Source organism: Cygnus olor, chromosome 2, assembly GCF_009769625.2.
Source record: "Cygnus olor isolate bCygOlo1 chromosome 2, bCygOlo1.pri.v2, whole genome shotgun sequence".
In the NCBI taxonomy this organism is placed as follows: Eukaryota; Metazoa; Chordata; class Aves; order Anseriformes; family Anatidae; genus Cygnus; species Cygnus olor.
The window spans coordinates 137,699,652-137,725,667 of NC_049170.1; the positions used below are offsets into that span (position 1 = coordinate 137,699,652).

The 26,016-nt window shown below is 43.7% G+C and overlaps 3 protein-coding genes and 1 non-coding gene across 15 annotated transcripts in view; 2 read left to right on the forward strand and 2 right to left on the reverse strand.

The window, feature by feature from the left end:
• Positions 1-3,656, forward strand: part of MATN2 (matrilin 2) — a 69,530-nt gene extending 65,874 nt beyond the window's left edge. For 6 of the 10 annotated variants that reach the window (XM_040546605.1, XM_040546609.1, XM_040546610.1 and 3 more), the window contains 3 exons: positions 225-335; positions 581-667; positions 1,986-3,656. In XM_040546605.1, coding sequence (XP_040402539.1) covers positions 225-335; positions 581-667; positions 1,986-2,038 — 251 coding nt within the window. In that variant the 3' untranslated portion in view covers positions 2,039-3,656. The remainder of the gene's footprint in view (positions 1-224; positions 336-580; positions 668-1,985) is intronic. The other 4 variants (XM_040546614.1, XM_040546608.1, XM_040546612.1 and 1 more) reach the window with 1 other exon arrangement.
• A 147-nt stretch (positions 3,657-3,803) lies between these two features.
• On the reverse strand, positions 3,804-7,272 carry RPL30 (ribosomal protein L30). Its single transcript, XM_040546617.1, has 5 exons — positions 7,165-7,272; positions 7,022-7,072; positions 6,044-6,189; positions 5,192-5,322; positions 3,804-3,902 (listed from the first exon to the last, which is right to left on the reverse strand). The coding sequence occupies exons 2-5, from the start codon at positions 7,040-7,042 to the stop codon at positions 3,853-3,855; spliced, it is 348 nt and encodes a 115-aa protein (XP_040402551.1). The 5' UTR covers positions 7,043-7,072; positions 7,165-7,272; the 3' UTR covers positions 3,804-3,852.
• LOC121066712 lies at positions 4,115-4,249 on the reverse strand. Its single transcript, XR_005817932.1, has one exon. It is a non-coding gene; the product is annotated as a small nucleolar RNA SNORA72 (small nucleolar RNA).
• Positions 7,273-14,514: 7,242 nt separating the features above from the next.
• ERICH5 (glutamate rich 5) lies at positions 14,515-25,134 on the forward strand. 3 transcript variants are annotated; one of them, XM_040546620.1, is made up of 4 exons: positions 14,515-14,620; positions 18,490-18,912; positions 20,874-20,990; positions 23,520-25,134. In XM_040546620.1, the coding sequence occupies exons 1-4, from the start codon at positions 14,551-14,553 to the stop codon at positions 23,540-23,542; spliced, it is 633 nt and encodes a 210-aa protein (XP_040402554.1). In that variant the 5' UTR covers positions 14,515-14,550; the 3' UTR covers positions 23,543-25,134. The 3 variants fall into 3 exon arrangements, with proteins under 3 accessions (XP_040402554.1, XP_040402555.1, XP_040402553.1); XM_040546621.1 differs by lacking the exon at positions 20,874-20,990; XM_040546619.1 differs by lacking the exons at positions 20,874-20,990; positions 23,520-25,134 and having other exon boundaries at positions 18,490-20,829.
• Positions 25,135-26,016: the final 882 nt, after the last annotated feature.

Sequence of the window (26,016 nt, forward strand, 5' to 3'; positions counted from 1 at the left end):
CAGTTCTGCAACCCACAACTTAAATCACGCACACAGTAAATACAGCCTAACAGCTTGGTTCCTTCACATCTTTGTATCACTAGTCCTCTCCATGAATGATCCTCACTGCAGTCAGTGAGATTACTCTCTAATTAAGGAGAACTCTGTGCATGTGAGTAGCAAAAAATAATGCATAATTACGTGAAGTGGGTTTCATTTTTAGACTTTTGGGGGGTTTCCTGCAGGACCTGAATCAACCACAATAACCATCACAGATGTCCTTGCCTGTCCCAATCTTGCAATACACCATAAGTATCATTTTGAAGACAGTCACACTCACTCCACAAGAACAACAGGTAATTAGGTTACCTTTGTTTAGATAATCCAGACTGCTCTTTGATTATCTAGGCTAAGAAGTGCCGTGTACTATTTTCCAGTATACAAGATCTGTCCCATAGCATTCTTTTGGATGTTGACCTGTTTTGAGAACAGGGAGCTGTACTAAACCTACTCTGCATTTAAGAATCTTTGTCTTTCTCTCCCTCAGCCCATTGGATTTATTCGGCATTTAAGTCTATGCTTGACTGTTTCTGTTTTTCAGCAAAAGATAAAGACCAATGCAAATGTGAAAACCTTGTGACATTCCAGAACTATGCAACCAGTGAAGTAAGAAAACTCACACAGCGATATATCCTTTCTTATATGTAAAAGAAGAGGGATGGGTTAAAAGAAATTATTAACATAGCAAGCATAAGCTGCCTTCATAGCACAGATCAATCTACTGCAATGAAAAGCTGAACTACTTAGTAGATACTGTTAATCTCCAAGAAGCAAGGCTGCTAAGACTTGAAATCTGTTTCTCCTTCATAGAAGGGACCAAAATATTAATATGGATCTTTTAATGATCTGTAACAATTAACACCTTCAGGATCAGCAAAGAAAGCACTGGTTAAATTCAAGACCAATACTCTGCTTTGGTTTCCTTCTTCAGATGTTAACAAAACAGCATTTAGTAGCAACAGGAATAATGAGATATTCTCCTTCTGAGCTGCTACGCACCAGAGGCAGGAAGGTGCGTAAGTTAAGATTCCCAGTGAAGAGGAAGCAGAGGACATAGTGTCTGATTATTTTTGCATGAACAAATATGCACACAGAAAAAGAAATGTAGATTATTGATAGATTTGAATTCCCAAAATTAAGCTTCAGTACGAGGTCACCAATGCTACACACGCTAACCTGAAATTGCCTAACTTGCCTGCCCAAAAACTCCACTATCAGGTGTGTGAGAGATGAGTGGTGCCCTTAAGCCAGCTCAACCATCAACCACAAAACTATTTGTCCTGTGTCTGTCAGATACCCCAAAATATACACATTTCAGCAACTGATAGACAAGCAAACCCTGGAGTGCTGTACAGTATGTTTGTCCACCAAGCCCGATTTAGTAGCTTCTCAAGAGTACCCCTACCAGCTCTGGCCTTACATCCAGCTATTTTGTGTATCTCAACAGCCAGCCCCACTGTTATTTCCCATCTTCCCAAGAAGAACCCTTCAGTGGTAAGGAATCACATGTTGCTCATTTGATTAATTTTAAATTATTCCATGCAAAGCAAAGTTATTTCATAAAGGGGGGTTGTAGATCAGTCCCAGTGGGCAGATAAACACCACACTTTCCCCTTCCCCCTGATTCCCAGTGGGACAAGGAAGAGGAAAGGAGGGATTATAGCAAAACTTGCAGGTCAACAAAAAAATTGTTTAAGCAGCAACAGAGAAGTGGAAGGACAAAGAAAACAAGTGCTGCAAAGACAATCACTTCCCACCTCCCATGAACAGACTGATGCCCAGCCATTTCTGAAGCAAGAGATGGCTAACCTCCCTAAGCCCTCCTAATTTCCAATTTTATTCCATGCTATGTAGTCATGCTCTGCAACAATCCAACTGATCGGACACCTGACGTTATTTTTTAATATTATATACTATCATTAGCTCTTTCCTTAACTTTTGTCTACTGGAAGAAATGACGAAGAGAATGGAAGACTTGGAAAACAGGCTAAAATACTGACCAAAGCATCAAGTGTACACTACACTGTATATTTATACATACAAAGTTGTGAGAGCTATTTTGTTGAATCAGTTTAAAGTAAAATAACAAATCCTTGTCTCAAGTTAAATAACAGTATTTTTGACTCCTGCATCTGTAATACTATGTGTTCTGTCTTGCATTGATTGCAGATAAGAAATTTTTTGAAAGATTTATATATAAACAATTTAGTAACTAGCAAAAATTCTAATTCAGTAGAACTAAACTGAAATAAGCTATGCAAAACATTAAAATGCTGTTATTTTTGATGTGAAACCTCCACGTTTTGAAGTATTTTTAAGGTATGAATTTATCTGGGTTGCTTTTCCATACTTCCCTCCTCCACTCACTCTGCTCCTATTTCAAGCACGCTGACTGCACGCCTACGTGTAGTTGTATGTACGTGCATGTGTAAGAACAGAACAGTGGGATGGCATTCGCAGCAGTTAATTTCATACATTCTTTCCAACAAGTGCAGACTACTGAAATCAGTTGGAAGTCAAAATACGAATTTATGTCCGTGTCAAAAATGTGACGAATGTAAATGAGCAAAGCAGGGAGTCTGCTGGCTTATCACCGTAGCACCATCTGAAGTTCCAAGTACTCTTTCTCTTGCCACAACAAGACCGGGTTACCTCACCCTCCTCTTGGTCAGCATTCAGCAATTCTTTCATTTTTCTGAATGCAACTATTTTAATTATGAAGACATTCTTTGGGCAACACAACTAGCTGCACACTTGTCTGACAAATGCTAAGATGAAAATGAAACAGCAAATTGCTTCCAGCCATTCTGGCTAACTGAAGTGCTTTCAAGTTTTACCCCCGCTCCTTAGCGGCAAAAGCACTCTTCTGCTAGCTCTACCTTCACACTGCTGCAGCACCAGAACTATTTCTTGAAGTGACCTAAATCTGGGGTTTAATAGATAGACACCAGTAATTCCTTCTTTGCTCTGACACGTTTTGCCTCTTTACTGTCTCCAACTTGAAGTACACAACTTTGTATGTTCTGCTCCAGAAACCAAAGTAGCTGCAGCAAAATTAAATCATCACAAATAAACTAGTAAGTATGCACATGTACAAAGCAACAAGGTTTAACAGGTATTCTGTGTTTTAACACTCTTTGGCAAATAGAATGCAAATTTTGTGAGACTGCTGGTACATACTGATTGTTGTTAAATGTTCCTTTCATCGCATGTCAGCAAAGTGCCAACACCCCACTTAGTAGTCACTAATACTAAGGAACATCCTGCAACTGTGGTCTCACACAAAAAAAGACAAATCCAGAAAATGCCAACCTCCTCAACAGTAACACATGTACATATTTTCTCTTGGAATGAATATACAGTAACTTGCATTAGTAGTTTGTGACTGACTAGGTGAAAAAATACTAAAATAAACTTATTCACACTTTTAAGTAAAGCCATTGGGATCCCCCAGCAACACCCCAAATTTGCTACTGTGCCTCACATTATGACTTGTCTTCCCATTAGCACCCCAAAAACCAAAGCCTAAGGGAGCCATACCCTGTTGGGATTTGACAACGTGCTTACTGTGGTCAACTCCTACTCCACTTACCTTCTCAAGAGCCCCAACTCATACAGAAAGCAACAGGCAAGTTTTGTCCCGCCAATGTTACTTCTAACAGAACAAAAAACACAGCGGTGATAAAGAATCTTCATTTATATAGTTTGTTCCCTAAAACCAGCAAAGTATGTATAATACAATACAAGTTTTTTTTTTTTTTTTTAAACAGATCTGTAACCAGCTTTATTGTAGAAAGAACACCATTACAGCATTTACTTCTCACTGGTTTGTTCTGGCATGCTTCTAATGATGTCAGAGTCACCTGTAGAACAAAAATACATCGTTACAAGAAGACCTACAAAAAGATCCATTTCCAGAAATAAGCAAAAAAAAATAAAAGAGATTTTACAAACAAAATGTAAAAGTAATGTGGAAACGGTATATTTGTAAAAAAAGTAACTTTGGTGGCTTGATAACAATACTTTTACCTGCATTTTTGCTAATTCATACTCAATATGTTTATGATAATTATGTACTTGTCACTAGCATTTACAAAGCCAGTACTAGAGTGACAATCTAGTCCTGGAGGACACAATGCACAGCTTTAATATAGCGAATGTCTAGCCTCCCCTGATCACGAGAATATCAGGACAGCGAGAATATTCGCATTGCACTACACAGCAGGAAGTCTGAGTTGCAGTTCTTTATCTTAACATAAAGCTCTTAATCTGACAGCCAAAAAATAAAACAAACCTAAAAGCATTGTTTTGGAAACAAAGCTTTACCTACTATTTGAATACAAACAAGCTAAATAAAGGTTTCTATAGAAACAGTGAATTCAAACCGACATCACTTGGGGAACATTTGATGAAAGTTAAAAATCATTAAATCCGTATGTATGCATTTAATTAAGATAACTTTTGGTCAAACAGAATAATGGAAGATAATTTGATTATTCTCCTAGAAGACTCAGGAAAGAAGATAGGAAGTCCCCTAATTAGCAGACTCTACAAGGAACTTGAACAACTCTAAGCAAAGAGTGCTACCAAGCCATAGCAATTACACACCAATCTACAGTTTTATCACTTAATACGATTTTCAGCTCTGGTACCAGACTAGTATCCACTTGCACGTAGCATATTCTAGTATAGATCACCCCAGGAAGCAAGACAAGTCACAATCCAACAATTTGTTTTTGCTGAGATCCTTTGTCTTGGATTAAGAAAGTTCAAACCCAATTGGCACAGACGGCACATGACACAAGCTCACGTTCTAGCAGAGGGCTCAAACACAAGTACCATTAAGTTGCTTCCCAGCCACTGAAAGAACCCTCATTACAGACTGACCGGTAGACAGAAGGCAAGCTCACAAGGTTTAACAGTGGAAAGAACTACATGCAAACTTAAGGAAGAGTACCTCTGAGTTCTAAGAACCTAGGACTCCTGAAAGAATGGGATCTTGGGCAGAGAAAATTAAGAACAGTACAGGGAAGTAGAGCAAAGCTACAACATCACGCCTGCGCATTACTTGCTAGTGAGTAGCAGTGCTCAGACAACGGAGGAACCGCTGATACACACCCGGCTTGGTCATTATACGGCAGCAGACACGTACCTGGGTCAATGATGGCCAGCGTGCACACTCTGTAGTATTTGCCACAGGCTGTACCCAACTCAATGTTGTTGCCACTGTAATGGTGGACACCGGTCTTTGCGAGCATAGCGTAGTACTCAATCTCTGACTTCCTGAGATTCAAAAACTGGATATTAAAGCACTGACAAACAATTCTGATCGAACATAATACAGCAACAGCAGTGCTAACTCCAACCACACTTAAACTCTACAGTTTTCCTCCTCTCCCAGAAAAACACATCTATTTCTTGCCAGAAAACCTAACAGTCCCCTACTTTATTTCTGCATCTACACTTTCTTTAACCTGTCAGATACTCCTTGATGACAAGAAGGGCCCTGAAATTCAACAAGGAACATGTGAGAAGATGGAAATTGCCGAAGACTTCGTTTTCAAAAAAAATATTTCTATTTCCAGGAGCTTTAAGTTATAACTTAACTTTGACAGCAAATTCTGTATTCTTCAAATATATTTTAAATCAGTGTCAACTACCAGTTTTTCCTACCTGTAAAATTACTTTCCGATATACTACTTTGAAAAAGCAAGAATCGAGTCCCACTACACTTTCAATGAATGCTACCACAGTGTGAAAAAACTCACAGCATATTCTCTAATGTGAGCTCTTGGTATTAGGAAGCTAAAAAACACCTGGGAAGCATTTTAATACATCCAGACCTGAATTCATATACACCAAGCAACCCACCATGTTTAATTCATAGTGCTATGGAGTATGCCAATAAGCTACTCTATATTACCAATTCACACGAAGCACGTGCTGTATTTATACAAAGCACTCGTCTTAGCTTAAAAAAGTAGTAATTCATACATCTGCTTACCTCAAAGCTGGGCAGTTGTTGGCGAGGATGACCAGCTTGGCTTTGCCCTGCCGAATCATTTTCAGAGTCTGTTTGTATCCTAGCACATATTTACCACTTTTCATAACCAGCTGAAGCCTAGAGTTTATGGACTCCAGGGACTTTTTCTGAAGACAAAAAAAAAAAAAGCTTTATTATGTGCTACTTTGCCTTTGACAAAATGGCAGGAAACATAAGGTGAAGAAATTCCAACTACAAGCAATCTTTTCATGATTTATTATTTGCAATGCAGAACAAAGAGCCAGCACACCATACGACTGTGGATAAGGATGATGCTGATACTTTGCTTGCCCAACTTCATCAAAATGCCTCTTACCAATTACACAGGGAAAAAAGCATTATTGGTGCTACCTATGTCAATCAACGTAAGTGGTATAAGAAACGTGCCTTTGCAAAGCTCAGCTAAGTCAAGTCGAAATCCATACTACCTCCACCTTACAAAGCTGAGCCAGGCTCTGCATACGGCACTTCCCAGGGCACGTGCTGACAGCATTAAGCGGGTAGGCAAAGCCAAGCAATCGCATGCAAGACGCGCAGCCCCCCGAACACGAGAACGTGGTGCTCATGCAACAGCAAGTGCCACCACCTAATAAGAAACCCACGCTTGCTGGAACAACCTTGAAATTATAGTAAAAAGATGGCAGGAAACGCAAAGTCTGAGCTCCACCACCCTACCACCCATGCCAGGAGCACAGCACCAGCTCCCCTTTCCTCCCCCTAGCACAGGGACCCCGTGAGCAACCTGGGATGCCCTATGGCGGGGAGCCGAGCCCACAAGAACCGGCCTCAGGCCGCGCCCCTCAGAGGCCCCCCCGGGTCCCCTCAGAGCCCCCCCGGGCCCCCTCAGAAGCCCCCCGGCCCCCCTCAGCGCCCCGCCCGCCGCCGGCAGAGGCCCAGCCGCCACTCCACGAGGCCACGCGGCGGCCGGCCGCCACTCACCGTCTTCTTGGCGGCCACCATGTCGCTGGCTGGCGTCGGCTGGGGCGGGAACTGGAACACACAGAGGACGACCGGGGGTCGGGTTAGCGCCCGGTTGCGGCCCCCCGAATCCCCCCGCGCCGCCCGGCCCCGGCCCCACTCACCGCTGAGGCGCCGCCAAGATGGCCGCCACGAACCAAAGGAGCGAGCCCCGGCACGCACCGCCTCTCCCCGCCGCGCCAGCTCTCGCGAGAGGCGCGAACGCGCCGCAGCCCCGCCCCGGTCCCTCCCTCCGGCTGTCAATCCGCCTCTGCGCACGGCTCCCATTGGCTTAGCGCGGGGCGGGGGCGGGGCGAGGTGGGGGGACGTGAGGAGTACGGCCTGCGAAATGGCGGCCGCGCCTCAGCGGCCCCGGGGTGGGTGGTCTTGCTCGCTCGCTCTCTCTCCTTATCGTCTCCCTCATCCTCAGCGCCTTACGGTGCCCTGTGTCTCGCGGAGCGATTTTAAACGCTTGTTTTTCTCTCCTCGCAGCCTCCGGGAGGCTTCAGGCGCCGCTCAAGGAGAGGCCCAGGCGGCCTGCCTTCCCCTGTGAGGAAGGGGAAGGGACACTGACGGGCAGCCCCTGACCGAACAGGGCCGCAGTGCCGAGCTGCGGGCGTTATGGCCCCAGCGGGTGCGGGGTGGCTCCTTCGTGGCTGCCCGTGTTGGCAGGCTCAGCTTTGGGCATGCTTCATAAACCCCATGGCTCTGCTCAAGGCAAAGGCCTCTCCTCTCCCTCTCTCTCTCAACACGGGGCACAGAAACAAAGTCCTACCCCTGTGGGCTTTGGAAACAACTGTCTTTGAAAATACCGAGAAAATTTCTGAGTACGCACTACTGGAGAATGCAGTTAGGATGTGAGGAAGTTACAGCTGTGATAGTGTTGTCTGTAGGTTCGTGCTCAGTACAACCTGCCAATAAGCACACAGTCAGAATCTACACAAAGGTCTTTTAATTAAAAGCTTTGGGACTACAGGAGGTCCCGTGGCACTGCCCAGCATGGGAAGACATCCCAGAGCAGCGTAGGTATTGGGGAGGAGTGGGCAGCACAGGTTCAGGTGATGCCTGCCTGGACACTGCAGGGACTGAGTGAGGTTGGGATCTGGGGTGTTATTTTGGAGTATTCCCCTGTGAAACCCTGCAGCAGCTGAGAGGCCCAGTCTGTCCCGGAGGGCTGGCCCAGGATGCTCGGGGATGAGCCCCAGCCTCTGTACTCCCTGCAACACTTCTTCTAGGAGCAGATGCTTGCTTTCTCTGTCCACGGTCAGACATCTTCCATACCAGTGTTCACTGCATTTCAACAGCACCCTAAGTACTGATGGTATAAGGGAGAAGGCATCCATCATCTCCTACGGATCTTTGGCACCTCTGCATGCAGCCAGTCAGCCCAACCCATCTCTGCTGCAGAGGTGATACTGGCTATGCTACCTCTAAATCTACAGGTCAGATGAATCGTGCCTAGTCCACAGTCAACTCTTTTCAAAATTATACGGTTCCCTAATAGAAACATCTGGACAGGGAAGTCTGCCTGCAGTACAGTAGGTCTTCTGCTGGTATGACTTTGTGCTGTTAGGACACACTGCATCATGTGCATCTCAATGTATGTGTTTTATGGTGAAATTACAAAGCTAGCATAAAAGCATTTCTAGATTTGCCTAGGTTGGCATAAGCATGGGAGAGCATTGTATTTGTTGGCTTTCGGAAGTTTGATGCCTTTGTGTGTTATGTAGCAAAAAAATGAAAAACAAAGCCAATACATACCAGAATCAATTACAGTAGGATGCTGATATGGATGCCTTCACATAGATGTTTTTTTTTTTTTTTTCTGGTATATGGTCACACACCTTATCAAATATTTATACAAGTAAAGCCTTTTCAGTGGCAAGCAGCCTTTGGTCAAAATGCGCGCCATCATCCCAGTCATTTCCCTGTGTAGAAACTGGGTGACAACTTTAGTTTTTAGCAGGCCAGTTTAAGAACCTAGATAAAAATCCAACCTGCTAACATTAAGATGAAAATGAAATAAAGGTATATAAGGGGAAAAAAAATCACCAAGCTTCAGCTGACCTTAAATTTAACAACAGAAATTCAAATATTGGTCCATCACTGATTGAAAAGTTCTTTGGGAATAATTTCTAGATTAAGCACATATGAATAATATATGCACTATTTAAGTCATAATATGAAAATGTTACATTTTGATGGCTTCCTGTAGTCCAACTTTACTTATTGAAACAAGTTCATTTTCAGCCCTTCACAGAGCAAAATTAACTCAATTTTGAAGCATTTTTCAAACTTTTCTTTGTCAGTTTTGTCCCATTCTTTTCTTGTTCCTCTTCCTCTTTGTGTCCCAACACTCAGGTGCACTGCTGTTATTCCCACTGCCAAGTTGTGCCTTTTCTTTTAATTCTTTAAATTTTTACCTAGTTGTTTGTGGTCATCTCAAATATTCTTCTTGCGTTTTGAATTTACTCACAAGAGAGTATAAAGCTCAGTGGGCCTAGTGAATTCCTCATTGCAGTTCCGGTCGACTATGCCATGTTTCATGTTATTTTGCAAAATTTGGGAATCCTGCACAGCTCCTGAAGAGGGAGCTGTTTGTAAGGGTACTCCTTGCAACCTCAGCTCAAATTAGGAGAAAATGTAGTACTTCCCTTAAAAGCTTGTAGAACTAGTTCTTTCCAGTGATGTGTTTTTAAAGAAAACAAACAAAGAAATGCCTTTCTGAAAGAACTTTCTGTCAGAAACTAGTCACTGGGACCCAAATTGTGACACTAATTCTGGATATGTGGGGAAATAGAGTCAGAAATAGGCCTTTGCACTTGTTCCTCACACCCCAAATCTCCCTTATGTGGTCGTGCAGGTATCTTCTGAGAGTCTGTGGTTCATAACATGTCTCTCATAAAGGCAAAGGGCTGTCTCAAGTCAGATGAAGTCAACAACAGTAGTAAGAAAAGGCTCTGGCCCCTTGAAAATTCCTTAAACAATATTACATGGCCACTAAATAGCAGTCAGCAGCTTGAGTGCATGTGCATTTACAATGCGCTGTTCCAGAACTAAAGCACGGGGAAAGCATTGAGGCTGCGTTTGGCATGCAGGCCAAGTGCCGTTCCCTCTGCAAGGGGTGCTGTGCTCCTCCCCATGATTAGGCCACATTACAGCGTTGCAGCAGAAAAAAAGAAAAAAAAAAAGTAAAAAAAAAAAAAAAAGTGAGGGAAGCACAGATGCCACCATTTCCAACAGCAACAACAACAACAAAAAAAGTCTCAGGGTGATGAGAGCCAGGGAGCAGCTGCCAATGTCAGGAAAACCATCATTACTTCTCCCATCAAGGTCTTCCTGCCCTAAAGGAGCCACTGTGGACACATCCAACCCTCCTGCCTGCCCCAATGGCCAAGTTAGGCCAGGAAGATCAACTTCTTCAGGGGTGAAGCTGGTCTTTTTTTATGGTGAGGGTGGCAGAGCACTGGAACAGGCTGCCCAGGGGGGTTGTGGAATCTCCTTCTCTGGAGACTTTCAAAACCCACCTGGACGTGTTCCTGTGTGACCTGATCTAGGTGTTCCTGCTCCAGCAGGGGGATTGGACTAGATGGTCTTTCAAGGTCCCTTCCAATCCCTAATACTCTGTGATTCTGTGAGGTCTCTCACCACCTTCCTCTTGTGTGTGTGTAATCAGGTTCTGTAAGAAGACACCAGTTAAAGGTATTTGGAGGCATAAACTAGGAGCATGAAAGACAGGAGAGAAGTCACTGGTGGAACACTGACATAGCTAAAAAATTGAAGAGCAGCTTCATCATTCGGGATCTAGAGGAAAATGCAACAAACTCAGCATATGAAAAATCCTAAGTGATCTAGAAGGCGAAAAATGTGCAAGATCATAAAGAAACCTTATTTCCTTTGAGTCTGGACACGTGATCACAAATTATTGAGTCATGGCTGGATTAACAGTCTAATTGTCCTGCTTTAGCTGGGATCATAATTTCATGATACATCAGCTTCAGTAGAGATGGCAGCTAAAGGAGTTCCCACCCTGAGCCTTTTTTTTTTTTTTTCTTTTTTTTTCAGAGTTGTTTTTAACTCAAGCCAGTGATTCATTTCATAATGCCATCTCAGCTGTACTGACACAGGCCATGGGATGTCCTGCTGTGGGTGGGAATGAGCTGGGACCCGGGGAGGGGAGAGGCGCAGGGCAAGGGAGGAAGCTCCTGAGGCTGCATCACCACTGACAGCCAAAACTACAGAGCAAGCCATGGTAGCAGAGCGTACGCATGCTTGAGGAAAGCCAGGCAAGTTAACAGGTTTTGCTTCACAGCGGGGGCTGGCTAGGATCGTGGATGTGGTCTCTTGCAAGTTCAGCTGCAAGCAGTAAGTACTGACCATACTCTGCAAAGGCACATGCATTTCTGCCGAGAAATCCCAAAGAAACTTTCTCCCCACCTTATAGAACTTCAGGCATTGCCCCCTCAAATGCGACGGTAATAACGCCATCATTGGCTTACTAACAGAGGAGTGTCCCTCCCTGATCATCTAAAAATTGCGTGTAATCCGATGACAATAAAATGAAGCAGTAAGAAAAAAAGATAAGTGCACTAATTATGCATGCTACTGCAGATGATATATGATCAAGTGGGAGGAAGTAATGGAAAGATCTCTGTTGAATGAAGAAAGATAAAGAATAATACTGAAGTCTGAAAAACAAGTGGTACGTGGATACTATTTGGCATAGCCTGGGATGGATCATTCTGTTAAATTCTATGAACTCTGTTTTTTATAAAGCTGAACCAGCAGCACTGCTGACTTTTAGAGAAAGCGCGCATCTCCCTGACAGCCTGGGACTCGCGTGGCCTCTGCAGACATTCAGCACAGAGGAACGACTGAAGCTGTACCCCAGCTTGCCCCCGTTCCCTGCACTTGAGCAGAGAATGGGTAGAGCTCACAACTTGCTGCTTGTCAGAGCAGAGGGTGACTGATGGGATCAACCTTTTACCAGCAAAGAACCAGGAAATATTGTGTGATGTGATTCAGGGGTGGGCTTTCAAATCACAACCTCTCCTAAACCCACCACACGGCTGAGGCTGTGTATCTTTAGCTGTGCTTCAAGTGCCAGAAGTCACATTCTAGCCATGAAAGACAAGATCCAATTCAAAAAAGGAGATTGACCATTTGAAAAGCTAGGCCCACCCCTTTATTTTACCAATATGACCAAAACATACTATTTTGATAGGATGCAGTATATAATTTCATGATAATGTATACAATAAAAATGCAACATATGGAAAAACATAATCCTTTCTTACACTTCAGTCCCATTAAATTCTCTGCACAATTATATAACAACTTCGTGTGAACACCTGCATCCATTATTTTCTCTTTTTGCACTTGTCAGGGCTATTAAAAGTGACAGACTGTGTTCTCTGACAATAATCACATTTACAGCAAATGCAAACATGTTCATCCAATTTTCGCAGGGTCATGCACTGAACTATCCCCTTCATTGTCAGGCAAACAAATACAGCTCTTTGTTTCAGACCATTGGGAATTTGGAATCCAAGTAATGTACAGGTCTCTTGAGTCAGTATTCAAATCTCTTCCCAGCCATCCTTCCAATGACTTTACTCAGAGGAAAGGAGGAAGGGAAGGAAGGGAAGGAAGGGAGGGAGGGAGGAAAAGAGCTGTAGAGAAAAATGGGCTGAATGCAGAAAGAAGGTTACCTCGTTAGGGTACAGGGAAAATCTTGAGGTTAAATACTGTCTGTTATGAATACCTGGATATCTGCACACCTTGGATATGCTTTCAGTAAGTAAAAATATGTTTAGCAGTGCGTGTGTGTGTGTATACGCACGTATAAGTACATACATATACAAATATATTCATATATATATATGTATAGCAATCTTAGAGTGCCAGTAAAATAAGATATTTACATTTTCTAAGGGCCAAATTGTTCAGAAATCCAGAGATGCAGATTTCTAAAAATAGTAGGTAGTCTGATAAGAAGACCTTCAGATTCTCTGCTTTCCTGGAAAGCACAAGGTACATCTTAGAAGCTAAGTGTCAAGGTCATTGCCATCCCGGGCAAAATAAAAAGCTGTGTTTCAGAAGGCAGTTTTCTGCGGTTCATAAATCATCATCACAGAGCAGCTGTAAATGGAGCTACACAAATCTGCCTCAGTGGAAAATTTGGCCTGAATTGTCCACCACAATAAACTCTAGGATATTTTATTGCCTGGTCCGTATTGTTCTTTCTGTAAAGAATAGCCAAAGAGTTGAGAAAAGGAGTCATAGTTTAAAAAAGAAACCTCATTATTAATATCACGTTTTGAAAAGTCTACTGTAATATGGTAAGTCCCAGGCTGTGGGTATATAGTTTCAGGGATCAGAAATTTTAGATATAAATTTACTAGTTGGAGTAGGAATCTTGTCCAAAATATTCAAAATTATGAACAGCTAGTGAGCTCCAGAACGAGTTAAATTAGCGAATGCCAAGTGTGGGTAGCCCAGTCCTGCTGCTCCTCACCAGTTGGTCGGGACTGAAGGGCTCTTGGGAAAGTGAGCCAAAAAATAAATTCTGTTACAGAGAGAACAGTCACTGGAACAGCTTCCCCGGGGACGTGGTCGAATCCCCATCACTGGAGGTGCCAGGTAATCTCACCTAGGTTCCCTTTTCCTGGGGAAGCCTGAACCTGACGATCCTTCAGGTCCCTTCCACCTGGTCTGTTCTGTGATTCTCACCCCACACCAGGGGGATCTCATCACTGTCTGTAAATCCCTGAGGGGAGGGTGCAGGGAGGACGGATCCAGGCTGTGTGCAGTGGTGCCCAGTGCCAGGACAGGAGGCCCTGGGCACAAACTGGCCCCCAGGAGGCTCCCCCTGAGCACCAGGAGCACTTCTGTGCTGTGCGGGTGACGGAGCCCTGGCACAGGCTGCCCAGAGGCTGTGGGGTCTCCTCCTTGGAGCCCTTCAGAAGCCGCCTGGACGTGGTGCTGGGCACCCTGCTCTGGGTGTCCCTGCTTGGGCACAGGTGGCACCGGGTGGCCTCCAGAGGGCCCTGCCAGCCTCAGCCACTCTGGGATCTGCAATTTATGGATCTCTCCTACATCAGCACGGTCTCTAAGTCTGTCTGATATCCCTGCCAAGACCCTGGACCCTCCTACCTGGCAGATGGGTCCCCATATGGATTTGCTAGCCCGGCTCAAAGTGCGCTAGCAAGTTTTACAGACACAGGATTAAATCCAGCAGACCTCCAGCTGCTGTCACTCAGGAAAAATCGCTAAGAGAAGGAACCCCTGCGCTTAAACCTCTCTGCTATCCCCGGCATTTCAGCCACAGCCTGCAGAAGTACTGCTGCAAGCCCGCAAGTCCCAGCGACCTCCTCACCCCCCCGGCTCCATCTCCCTGCTCTGCCCAGCGGCAATTTCAGCCCCTCCTCGCCCTGTCCCCCCCCCCCCCGCCCCAGCACCCAGCCCCAGCACCGCCCGCCCCCTTGGAGCTGGGAAGAGGCTCCAGCGCCATGGGCTGCTCCAGCAGCGCCCGCAGCCGGCCCCAGGAGCACCCCCCTGGCACCGGGGAGCCTCTGCGGGGTGAGCTGGGCTGGGGGGGAAGGTGGGGGGCAATAGGGGCAAGGGGCATGGGGATATTGGTCTCTGGGGCATGGGATGCTCACCGTTTCCCACAGGTGCTGTGGAAAACCCGAGGGACTCTTGGCTCCCCGCGGGGAGCCAAGAGCCCCTCGGGTTTTCCATAACACCTTACAAAAATTCCGTAGTCCCTCGCAAATCCCATGTTTGGGATCTCTCCCCCCAGCCTTATAATAATAAAGGGGCTGGGGAGCTCTCACTGGAAGAACCCAGTCACTGCAGATAGCGATACCGAGCTCTCTGAAAGGGTACGTCCTGAAGATAGACACATAGAGGTTGTTTGCTTTTCATTTCGCTGCGTTTCTTTCCTGTATTCTCGAGTTTATCCTTCTGTTGCTGTTATTCTGGCTGCAGTATCCAAGTTTTCCTTGTGTATTTATTTTCTGTTTCTTGCCTCGCAGTGTTATGGCTTGTAGTGATTGCAGGGGTGCTAGCAGGTTGTATGGGGTGAGTGCTGTGTGTGCCACTATAGAGACAGCATACAGGCAGCCTCATGGAAAATATCAGCAGAAGTCTCTTCATATTGTACCTGCTGTCTTGTTCGCCTGGTCAATGTACCAAATTCCTCTGCCTTTTTGTCCTCTAGCTGAATGATATTAACGCTTTGTGCAGGAATGCTGAAGGGCTCAGGGAAACAACTGAAGTTATTTGTTCTGAGTATCTCAGGAATTCTGTCTAAAGTCTTTTTCATGTTAGTGTAATTATTTAAAGTCCTGAGTACATAAGCTAATGTCATGATAACATATAATTAATTGCAATTGCATCTGAAATACTTCGATTAATTGGACTCTTACCAGCCAGATATGTTAGTTGTTTTCTGATTTAATTTAGTGGGAGACGAGAATTTGAAATAAACTTCTCTAAATGTGCCAATGGAAAAAATGTATTTAATTTCATTCTATTGATGTATAACTCAGAAAAATTTGAGGCTCTTTCAAAAGGAAAGAAAGAAGGCAAAGGTAAAAGTATTGTACCTGTGGTCCACTTAAATTCAATGTGCTTTTCACTGCTCCTCCAGCTGAAATTGTCTACAGCAGGGAAAATAAAAAATATAAATAATGGACAAAAGAAAAACTATAGTTTATTAAAAACAAAACAAAAAAACAAACAATAAGGCATCCTAAGAATGTTGACTGCCACACAATTTTCATTCTTGTTGCAGATGAAGGTATTGAACAGATTACCAGGAGGTTCATTTTTTCCGTATTAGAGAATTCTTTGCATTTAATTGAGAGCAAAAGAATGCTTCAAGGCTTCCCAGCAGTGCAAGTCTCACATTGCATGGGAGTATTTTATAATCCAATTTATAAAAAATATCTTGATGAAGAGAGGACCAGCTGATGTTTATAGGAGCTGCAGGAAATTGCCAGTAATTTTTACTGGCTTTGTGGAGTTAAGTTTCTGTTACTGGTAGAAACAGCGAGTTTTCAAGTCTCATTTATTTCTGCCTGTGGGTTTTCTATGCTACCTGTCCACCTGTACTAAGCAAGATGAAGGCATGAGAAGTGTCTAAAGGGATAAAAAATAACACGTGAAAAGATCAAACCTCTTGTCTGTTGGCATAGGTAGTCACTGCTTAGGGTAACCAAGGTGAGACTCTTCAAGGTATGTGACTCTTACAAGGTGCTGGGAAGCCAGAAGCTATCAGGACTTGAACAGTGGATGGACACTTGTGCTCCCACTGATCCCTTTGGGAAATATGGGCCATAAGCCTGAAATCACCAGAACTCTGTGCACAGAAAGAGCCTTTCTTGTGAAACACTGTGCACAGGCTCTTGCCAAGTCTAAGATTTATTTACCGTTACTTTGACTAGCTATCTGTTTGCAGAAAGTGATTCCACATTGACTTTCATGTTAGGGAAAGGAGTACCTGGCTGATAAGGTGTGATAGAGATCTTGAGAAGGTAAACGGGGTAACACATTTGCTGTATCTTGTATCACAAGAGCTGTGTCATTTGATGAAATTACTTGTAGCAGGCTTAAAAAGAGCAGCAATGTGCTTTGTGAAACCCTCCACCCACAGAGACAGGTTGACTTACGAGACAGAGACTTATGCAGCTCATCCTACCTCCTTTTCTTTGTGTTGTGTTATACATAACCGTACCTCTACATAGCCACAAATCTGAGGTGTGTAAACGGGCCTTTCATTGACTTTGTGTGCTTCTCGTGCCTTTAAGAGGTGTTGAAAACCCTGTCTACTCCTTTCTTTAAACCACAACCTCAAATTCTTAGAATTTTCACATTTTGTTTTTAAAACATTACCAGGTGGAAAAAATCACACGGAGGAGTTAAGCTGACAGGTTTAGCTATTGCCTGATCATGCCGTAACATGCATAATCCCCATGCAATACTATAAGCAGACCATAATAAAACTCATGGCAATACCCTAATAACATTTCCAACAAATGCATTGAAGACCTGGGGTTTTACCCTGTGGCTGTTAGCCTTGCTGACACCCAGCTGGCACACAGATTAATTACATTGCCAGTAATGAGGACTAAGACCACAAAAGCAGCTCAGTGCCTGCTCCCCTCTGACTGCTGCTGTAGGTGCCGAATGGTCAGAAAAGGGTATCCGAAGTCACGTCTCCCTGACAGGCTGTGAGGCCCTGAATTTTGAGCGGAGGGGGATGCCCAGACCCAGCTGGAGCTGCTGTTAGTGAACTTGCTCCCTGCTACATGTCCCGCCAGTGGTGCTGGGTAGCTGCTTGCTCACAGCACTGGCTGTGAATTTTGGGGGGCCTTGAATCACCTGCATGTCCCATGTGAAGCCAAATGCCTCATCTGAGCTCAGGAGGCTGCTGAGAAAGCAAAGCACCTGAAATGTCTGCTGGCCACTGCCCAGCATGAGGCCTGGTTCCTTTCCATATTTTTTTCAGGCTGAACCTCCCAGGATATGAACCCTTGGATGGTTTTACAGTTCCCATGTAAAATGAAATTTTACATGTCCCATGGACAAAGTTGCTTCCTGTCTATCTCGACACTTCAGGTTCCCTGTTCTTGCCCTTCCCCTGGCTCAGCCGTCCTCCTCTGTGTCTACAGGCACACACTAACTGGATGGTGCTCCCTGTGGACCTGTTTTGCCTGAATGCCTCAAAAGAACGGTGAATTTATCTTAAAAACAACAGTATTCAAGCAGCCTTTTCAAGAGTGAGATGTATTACTTTTTTTTCCACTGTTTTCACCTGTGTATATGAAAAATCATACAGTTCTGCTCAGTCGTTGATACTACGATAATAATTTTCCCAGAAAATGCAACTCATCCAGATCTTGTAATTATTACATAAACAAATTTTGTGCATGACCTCCCAGTGTTTCCATCCTGACATTCCTTCTGACAAGGTTAAGTACAAGCTTGTGTCAAACTGAATTTAGTCAGAAAGGGATTAAATCAGTCTGATAGGTAGGTATAGCTCAATTTGAGGCTTCAACTCTTATCATTAAATACCTGTCAGAGTAATTTCGCCATGTCTTTGTTCATAAATTCTGTCTGCCAGAAAGGCCCATTTCTTTAAGTGAGTTGATGAGAGATGAAGGGAGCGGAAGTTTTATTGAGGTGAGCCTTCCTGTCGTTGAATGGTTTGTTGGACAAAGGAATACGAATGGTAGCTTAATATTAAAAAACAAACAAACAAACAGAGCCATCCTGCAGGAGCAGCAGCCCTGGTGAGCAAGTATTGTCTGTAGGTGTGAGCTCTTTGACAGGTAGTGCTTGTGCGGCCCAGTCCCCAATGACTCTAGTCCTCATCTAACCTAAATGGCCACTCATCCGTTATCTGTAACTCTCTTTCTTTTCCTTGCCGTGACTGACAGCATCACCAGGTGAGAACACCCCAACTGCAGACGACTACGAGACCATAGCTGACCAAACCCAGCTGGGCCCGGCGGAGGAGGTGAGTCTTGCCTCTGAGGAGACCAACCCGGGTGAGCGCCTGCCAGGGGACGAAGCTGCGGCTGTGAGCCCAGCCGAGGAGGAGAAGATCGGTTCGGTCAGGGACAGGGAGGAGCCGGAGGGCAAGGAGCCGCTGCCTGCGGGGTCGGAGGAGAGCTCTGAGCTGCCGTCTGCGTGGCGAGAGGAGACCACAGAGCCTTCACCACCACCGGCGCCGGGAGAAGATGCTGGGTCACCGCCACCAGGCCCAGCAGAGGACAGTGGGCTGGTAGAGGGCAGTGACAGCTCTGTAGTGGAAATCCTCAACAAAGTGCATGTTACTGAAGAGGACCACTTCATTGAGGGTAATATTTGTGCTTTTGTAAATTCGGGAGGCCAAATTCTGCCTCCAGAGACATGTCGGGGAGTCCCTTTGAGTTTAGGGAGAGCCTCATGTGAGCTTCTGGAGTCAGAATTTGGCCCACAGAGTCTGTACAATGTAGAGCATAATAAGGCATGGGTGGGGAAGCCTCAGACTCGCAAGTCCAAGCTGTAATAAATCCAATCAGCATTTCCAGTCATTAACTCTGCTATTTCATTTCACACCCTTTGTGTTCTTAGCGGGTAAGATGCCCCACCATATCCCTCGTTTAAACGTTGTGTTTCTGTGTAGCTCAGACACAATGCTTCATATTTGCAGAGCCCAAAGGCTCTATTCCTTGGTTACCTGTGTTAACTATAAACGTCCCTGCGCACATGAGGTTGGGGGCTGGACGTCTATCTGTAGAGGAAAAAGCAGTTCTTAGATGCACCCTTGGCATATCCAGTCTGTCCTAAACAAGCTAATAAGCAAGCAGAATAGAGACAGAATTGGAGGGACATGGGGCTGGGCTTTCCAAAGATCCTTGGAGATGACTAGCTTGGGACGAAGGCTGCGTGCCCGAGGCAGAAGGGATCTCCACTGCACCAGGCAGCTGTCAGAGGGACCTTTAGCAGAAGGTATGTCCATTGCCAGAGATTGCAGGCTGTACTCTACTTTGGGTTAATGCCCCCAGGACATGTGCCTCTTACTGCACATGCAGAAGGTGAACACCTCACAGGAGGAGTCAGCTTTCTCCTAAATGGTACAAAGCAGCTCAGTGAGGAATTGGATACTTCCTTGGGGAGCAGTTCTTCAGGGAATATGCAGGTGAAGCACATGAGAGGTATTTCTCTCCAGGGAAACATAGTATCAGCAACCTTCCTCACTCCACATTTGCCCTGAAGAAGTCCAAAATGCAGAAGGACTGCTCTATGGGAAGCCCAGAGCCCATCGCATGCACTGCCTCTTAACTCCATGGCTTTGCTGTGCACGTGCGTGAACTGGGTACATAAATCTGACTCTGCATCCCAGTAGCTGAGGATGGGTATTGGCTTGTCCTCTCCCATGTCTCTTTGTAAAAGAATTTTGATGTTTTCTTCTATATCAAATGGAGATCTATCACTTGGAATAAAGTCTTGTTTTATACAAGCAGTAAATGACTCACCTGCAAAACACTTAGTTGCACCTGGCTGAAAACTCCAGTGTCGTTTATCACCATCTATAAGCTTTGTGGTGTAGCACTGGGGACAGAACAGCACCCCCTGAATGGTGTAGTAGGACCTACTGTACATGAAAGCATGCTTGCAACTGGACGTTTGCCTGAGGATCAGTTACTGGGTTTTGGCCACCAAGCTATCCATGCTGCTTGAAGGGCGAGCAAGCAATGTTTTTGGGGAAAAGAGTTTTCCTCTCATTTTTGTACCAAGGTAGAAGTAATATTCCAGTGTCTTAACTTGCATGCATTTTCTTCCCATGAGGTATGTGATGAAGAATGGACTCTTCTTTTTTATGCTGTGGTGCATAAGGACTTTTGTTTTCCTTTACTAGTTATGTGAGTAGATTAATTATGTAGTAGCTTCCCTGCTGCACAGTTTCAGCCAGAATGGCACGTTAATGTTTTGTTCCAATTGCAAATAAAACTGCACACATGTAAAAAAAAATTCCATTACCTAGGAAAAATAATGTGAACAGAGATTGCGCTTATGATGTATATTGAATAGAGTGTCAATGGCATTTTATGAAAGTGTCAGGAGGATTTCACAGGCATGAGGGATGCGTGTACCTGGATGATGGAAAACGATAGGGAGCATCCTGGTTGATCCATTCAGATGATACCTCCACACAGTGCCCCTGTAAAGGGCACTGGAGAGCTGACAGAGCAAAATCAGGTTTGCAGGAAGGAGCTGGGGCCCGTGGTGCTTTTTCAGTGGATCCTAATTTGATCTCCATGGTTACTGTTCCCAGGTGAGATGGGAGAACAGGTGGAAACTGAGCTGCTCAGTGAGATAGTAAGTGGAGGGCCTGAAACAAAAGAAGAAGAAACAGGAGAAGCTGTGGATGGTGCAGCAGCAACAGAGATAGGTATGTTGACAGAGGAGGGAAGGACTGCATGGGTTATTGTTTAGGAGACAGAAAAGCTCTGATGTCCTCAGTGAACACATCTTGTCACCTCCATCCCGGGGTACAGCTTCTGCTTTTTGCAGTTTAATACAAGAAAGAAGGAGAGTCATAGATATTTTTATCCATGTTAAGAGATGTTTTTGCTTTTTGCTAAAGATGCCACTTTTTTCATGGGCCATCTTTTTATAACATGTGAGTCTTACCAGAGATACATTGTCCCTGTTTGGAAAGAATGCTAGACTGTAACATGCAGTCTTAGAAAACAGAAACCAATGTTAAAATAATGACTCTGCTCATTATTATTTGCCAAACTTGTTTTTATGGGTTGATGCCTTAACACCATTGTGTGATTTCCATCCTGTGCTGGACATTCATTTAAGATCCCTTTGTTCTCATTACCGGCTGAAATCAGCAGTGTAGCACTGGGGTGAAAGCACGTTGCACAGCAAACGCAGTCACATGGTGGGAAGGAAAAAACACCAGGCAAATAAATTGCCTTTGGTGGATTATAACACCAGCTAAGAGAAGAAGGTGAGGGAACAGGACTAACCTTCCATCAGACTTAGAAATTATGTTCACATTTCCGTCATCACAGTCTTTCAGCAAAAGTTATTTCTTCTTCCTCAATATTCACTGAGGACCCTACACTCAGAAGTCTTGCTAGGCAGGTCCAGGAATGTGCATTTGAAAGGGCTTTGCAGGCCAACTTCTGTGGCTGGTGGAGAAAGACAGGTTCTTCTCCAAGTGGGAAGACCCAAATACCTGCAGCAGTTGTGCTAACTGCAGCAACCCAGCATATTCCACCTGCTACAGGATTCAGGAAAACAGTTTTCAGCATGAACATCGCAGCCTGGAAGATCACTAGTTTGCTGGCCCAGGCATGTGTGCCTTTATGACCTTCTGATTATTCAAGTAGAATTAGATATGCAGTGACTAAAAAAGTGCACTCACCTACTTGTTACTTCTCATGCATTTAAAAGTTTATCACTTGTATGTTGTTACATTTTAAAGCTGGCCTGTAGGAAAAAAAGCTATTTTGGGCTGTTTGCAGCTATGTTCTTGCAGTTCTTGATCTGTGTTCTTGATCTATGTTCTTGATCTATGTTCTTGATCTTCGATTTTATGCCATATAGCTTTGCCTGTGAAGTCTGGAGAAGTTTATTCACTTGAATGGTTTTCAGTATCTTACCCCTAAACTTTTGCAAAGGGACAGAATTATCTTTCTGTGCTGCGAGTTCAGCAAAGCACTTATTTGCTTCTAGGAAACCTTAGGAAAAAAAAGAAAGAAAGAAACAAAACCACAACAGAATCCTGCTTCTGAAGAGTAAGTGATTTCATCATGAATTCATCATGATGATTACAGCTTTGATGAAATACTCCCTTTCTGCATTTACCTGCCCCCAACATTTCTAGAGAAGCAGAAAGAGCAGCCCTGCTCCTCTCTCTCTAACACATTTCAGAGGATAGGAGCATACTGGTGCAGACAGCTCAGTGAACAGCTGTGAGCGAGCAAAGCAAGCACTGTTAAGAATGGAACAGTGAGCATTTAAATTTGGGATGCTGTTACGTAAAGGAGCAATTCTTCCATCTTGAAAGGATATTGAAGGACTAAAACAAGGTTCTGGGCAGAGAAGCAAGTTTGCTGAAGGGAATGGAAAAATTCTTGCTCTCAGAGAGATCAAAAGCCTTCAAAGTCTTGTCTCTGAGAGGAGATAAATGAAAGGATATGAGTTGATCACAGCACAAAATAAACAGTGCTCTAAAAGTAGTCGAGGCTCCTCACTGAACAAAGAAATGCTCAGTGACACTATGTGAACGTTGAGTTCAAAACCACTAAAAGGATTTGCAATATTCATACAAATTGTCAGCCTCTCTGTTGCAGCTGGACCCTTCTCTCCTGTCACCTGCATTTCCCTGCAAAACTCCACCTTCCCTGTGTTCTCTCCCCAGCCTCGTGGCAGTACCACCTTCCATTACAAGAACCCCAAGTCCCATGTTCCCATCCTATCCTTGCAGGGTCTTTGTAAGAAAAACTTGTTCTTATGTTTAAATATAATCTCTCATATTTGAATTTGTGCCCGTTGCCTCTTGTTCTTACAAGACTGCTTTAAGTTTAATGTCTGTGAGATCTCTGCTTCTGTCTAGTATGACCGAAACTTTCTAGTGATTTCAAAAATTGTTAAGAGAAAAGGCAGCAGGGTGGGAAGGAGCATAAAATCATCCCAGCATAACTGGATTTCACATAAATGACATTAATGCCTAAAAGAGGAAGACTGTATGAACAGGATGGGGGAAGAGGAAGCAGAGCCAGCAGCTGCTTGTGGCTGTTTCCAGTCCGCACATCCTTACAGATTTTGGAGAAGAGCAGATAGCCCTTCATGCTGTGGGACTTCCAGGGCACTTGCATACAGAATTCCTGTAGGATATGTTAAATATCAAGTTCTATTCTAAAGTAATTATTACATTATTTTTCTTTTCCATGTGTTTCAGAAACAGCTAATAACAAGGAATAGAAGCTATGTCTGTATGAACATCCTCTTCGTGGGCCAGATCTTCTGTCCACATGAACATTTTTTAATCTTGTTAAGTTGGGAAAATAGAGCTTTTATAGAATGAACCACATACATGAATAAGAGACATCAGAAAAACTTTTATATAATATATATATTTTTGAAGTCAAGCTGCCAAGACTTCAAGTATTTGGAATACCTGAACTCTCACCTCCCTGCCACAGAGTGCCTTCTGTACACTGTTAGCACAGTGGAATAATTTTCTGACAGTAGTATAATAATTCAGTTTTCAATTAAGAATATATCCAGGTTCATATAACCAACTTTAATTCTTTGAAGCCTTCAACCAGCATTATATAGGATAAAGGATATAGTGTAGCATTTTTTTTTTTTAATAGTAGTGTAAGTAGAAAGAAATGGAAGTCCTGGTCCTGAGAACTCTTGTACATGCAGGCAATTTCTCTGAGTGCCTGGACTACCAGTTTATGGAGCTGCTAAAGTGTACAGCACATAGAGGACTGGAAACCCCAAATTGCCCATTTACTAAGTGCAGAGGCTAGTTTTTCAGAAAATGGAAGACAGACAGGGTACAATGTCCAGGAGGCAAGTAGGTGTCTTTTCCTAACTCTCCAATTTTAAACACATCTATGGAAAGGCTAGTAGTACAATATATGTAATAACTTCTGCGTAACTGGAAGAAAAAAAGGCATTTTAAACTAGGAGTAGGATGTTTTAGTCTTTTAAATTCTGGCACACTTAAAATATAAATTCACAGTTGTTAACACACATGGTGATTAATAAGCCATCTTTAGCCATGTAGCTCCTAATATACACTTACGGCTTCTAAAATAGATTTCTAACTAGAGACATACAGAAGCCTGTTCCCCAAGGAGAAGTCATCTATTAAATTTCCCTGTAGAGCTGTCCTCCAGAAGAAACATGCATTCAGGGACTGCGTTATTTTCCAAAATGCAAAGTAATCATTTTGGAGCTGAAGCAGAATGACAAATCCTCCAGACTTCCTGTGGAAAAGGTGAATATAATTGATGTCATGGATCTGACAGGGAGTAGAAATTTGCTCTGACAGCCAATGTTGCAAAGGGACCATATATCTTTATTGGGGACTGTGTTTACAGGACTCTCTGGCATATGGAAGTAGACAGTGGAGAAAAGGTCAAGTATCTAAAAGGGGCAAGCACATGTTAGTATTGTACAAAAGGACTTCACAAAATATTTTATCGTCAGCAGCAAATTATGAAATCACCCCTAAGCTGCACACGCACATCTGACTCCGGATGACTGTGGTTTGTATTAAATAAACTTCATTGACAACCCTGGCCTACCAGCTTTTTTACTTTAGCTGATATTCCTTTGCTACATCACTGCGTCTAAGGTTTTCTGCTTATCAGCAATCTTTTCAATCTACAGCTATCTTGTCAACTTCAGTTAAGGTTGCCTTTCTGTAGGCAGCAGCATAAACTTCTAAAACCAAAATGCATACTTTCTTTTAAAGTATTTTTGGTAGGTGGATGTTGCAGTTTTTATTTTTTTTATTTTTACTAGTCTTCTGTAATAAAAAAAAAAACAAAACAAAACAAGCAGCTGGTTCTATTGAAAATCTATTGACATTAAAGTGGAAATTAAAAATTCTAACAGAGGTAGTCAAACTTTTTGTCCACATCCCCAAATCTTTTGATGGCAAAAAGCCATCAGAGACCTACCATACATTTTAGAGAGCTGAGGAGCAGGGGCATAGGATAAGGACTCCCTGGCATGATACAGGATGAGGCTGGACACACAACTGTGGCCCAGGCTCTTTCACCTTCAGCTGTCCCAGTGGCTGCTTTCCTCCTGTAAGCCAAGAATTTGGTTCAGCCACCAGCACCTGTGTTGGCAAACACCTGCTCCAAACTGAGGAACTAAAAATTGGTGGGGCAGCCATGCTGACTACTTGCAAGTTGCATGTTAGATGAAGAGATGCAGTATGACCCATCACATTGAATGATTTAAAAGCATAAACCAATGGAAATTCCATGGCAGAGACCAGTAGCATTAACAGCAAAAGCAGAAATGGCACTTGGAAGTAAAATATAAAAATACAAGGGAGTCAAGATAACCCGCTCACCTCAGAACCACTCTTGCTGCCACTGTTGTTACGAAGAAGATAGGTGACAATATACAACTTTACCTCGCTGTTCAACTTTTTCAAGTCATTAAAAGCAATGCTAATTGGAAACAAGGAGCGTGAACCAGTTATGGCTCAAAAGGTCAGCCCTTCTCAGTCATCTTCAGTCCTTACGTATTTTGTGATTACAATAAATGAAAGCTATTTTACCTTCCCATAAAATGAAATGTGCTTGATATTGTGCTAAACGTGAAATGTTAATTGGATAAATTACCACAAAGTCAGCACTTGGATGCTAAACTTACGCTGAACCTCTCTGCCTTAAGAAAGACGACAATCACTGTCCCACTGG

What these genes read in the sequence shown, in the direction of transcription:
- RPL30 (XM_040546617.1), bottom strand. Translation starts at nt 7,042, where the DNA reads ATGGTGGCCGCCAAGAAGACG. An exon ending in TGGTGGCCGCCAAGAAGACG is followed by an intron (nt 6,190 to 7,021) that starts GTGAGTGGCGGC and finishes TTTTGTCTTCAG; the next exon opens with AAAAAGTCCCTGGAGTCCAT. An exon ending in GCTGGCCATCATTGACCCAG is followed by an intron (nt 3,903 to 5,191) that starts GTACGTGTCTGC and finishes TTTGTTCTACAG; the next exon opens with GTGACTCTGACATCATTAGA.
- ERICH5 (XM_040546619.1), top strand. Translation starts at nt 14,551, where the DNA reads ATGGGCTGCTCCAGCAGCGCCCGCAGCCGGCCCCAGGAGCACCCCCCT. An exon ending in CACCGGGGAGCCTCTGCGGG is followed by an intron (nt 14,621 to 18,489) that starts GTGAGCTGGGCT and finishes CGTGACTGACAG; the next exon opens with CATCACCAGGTGAGAACACC.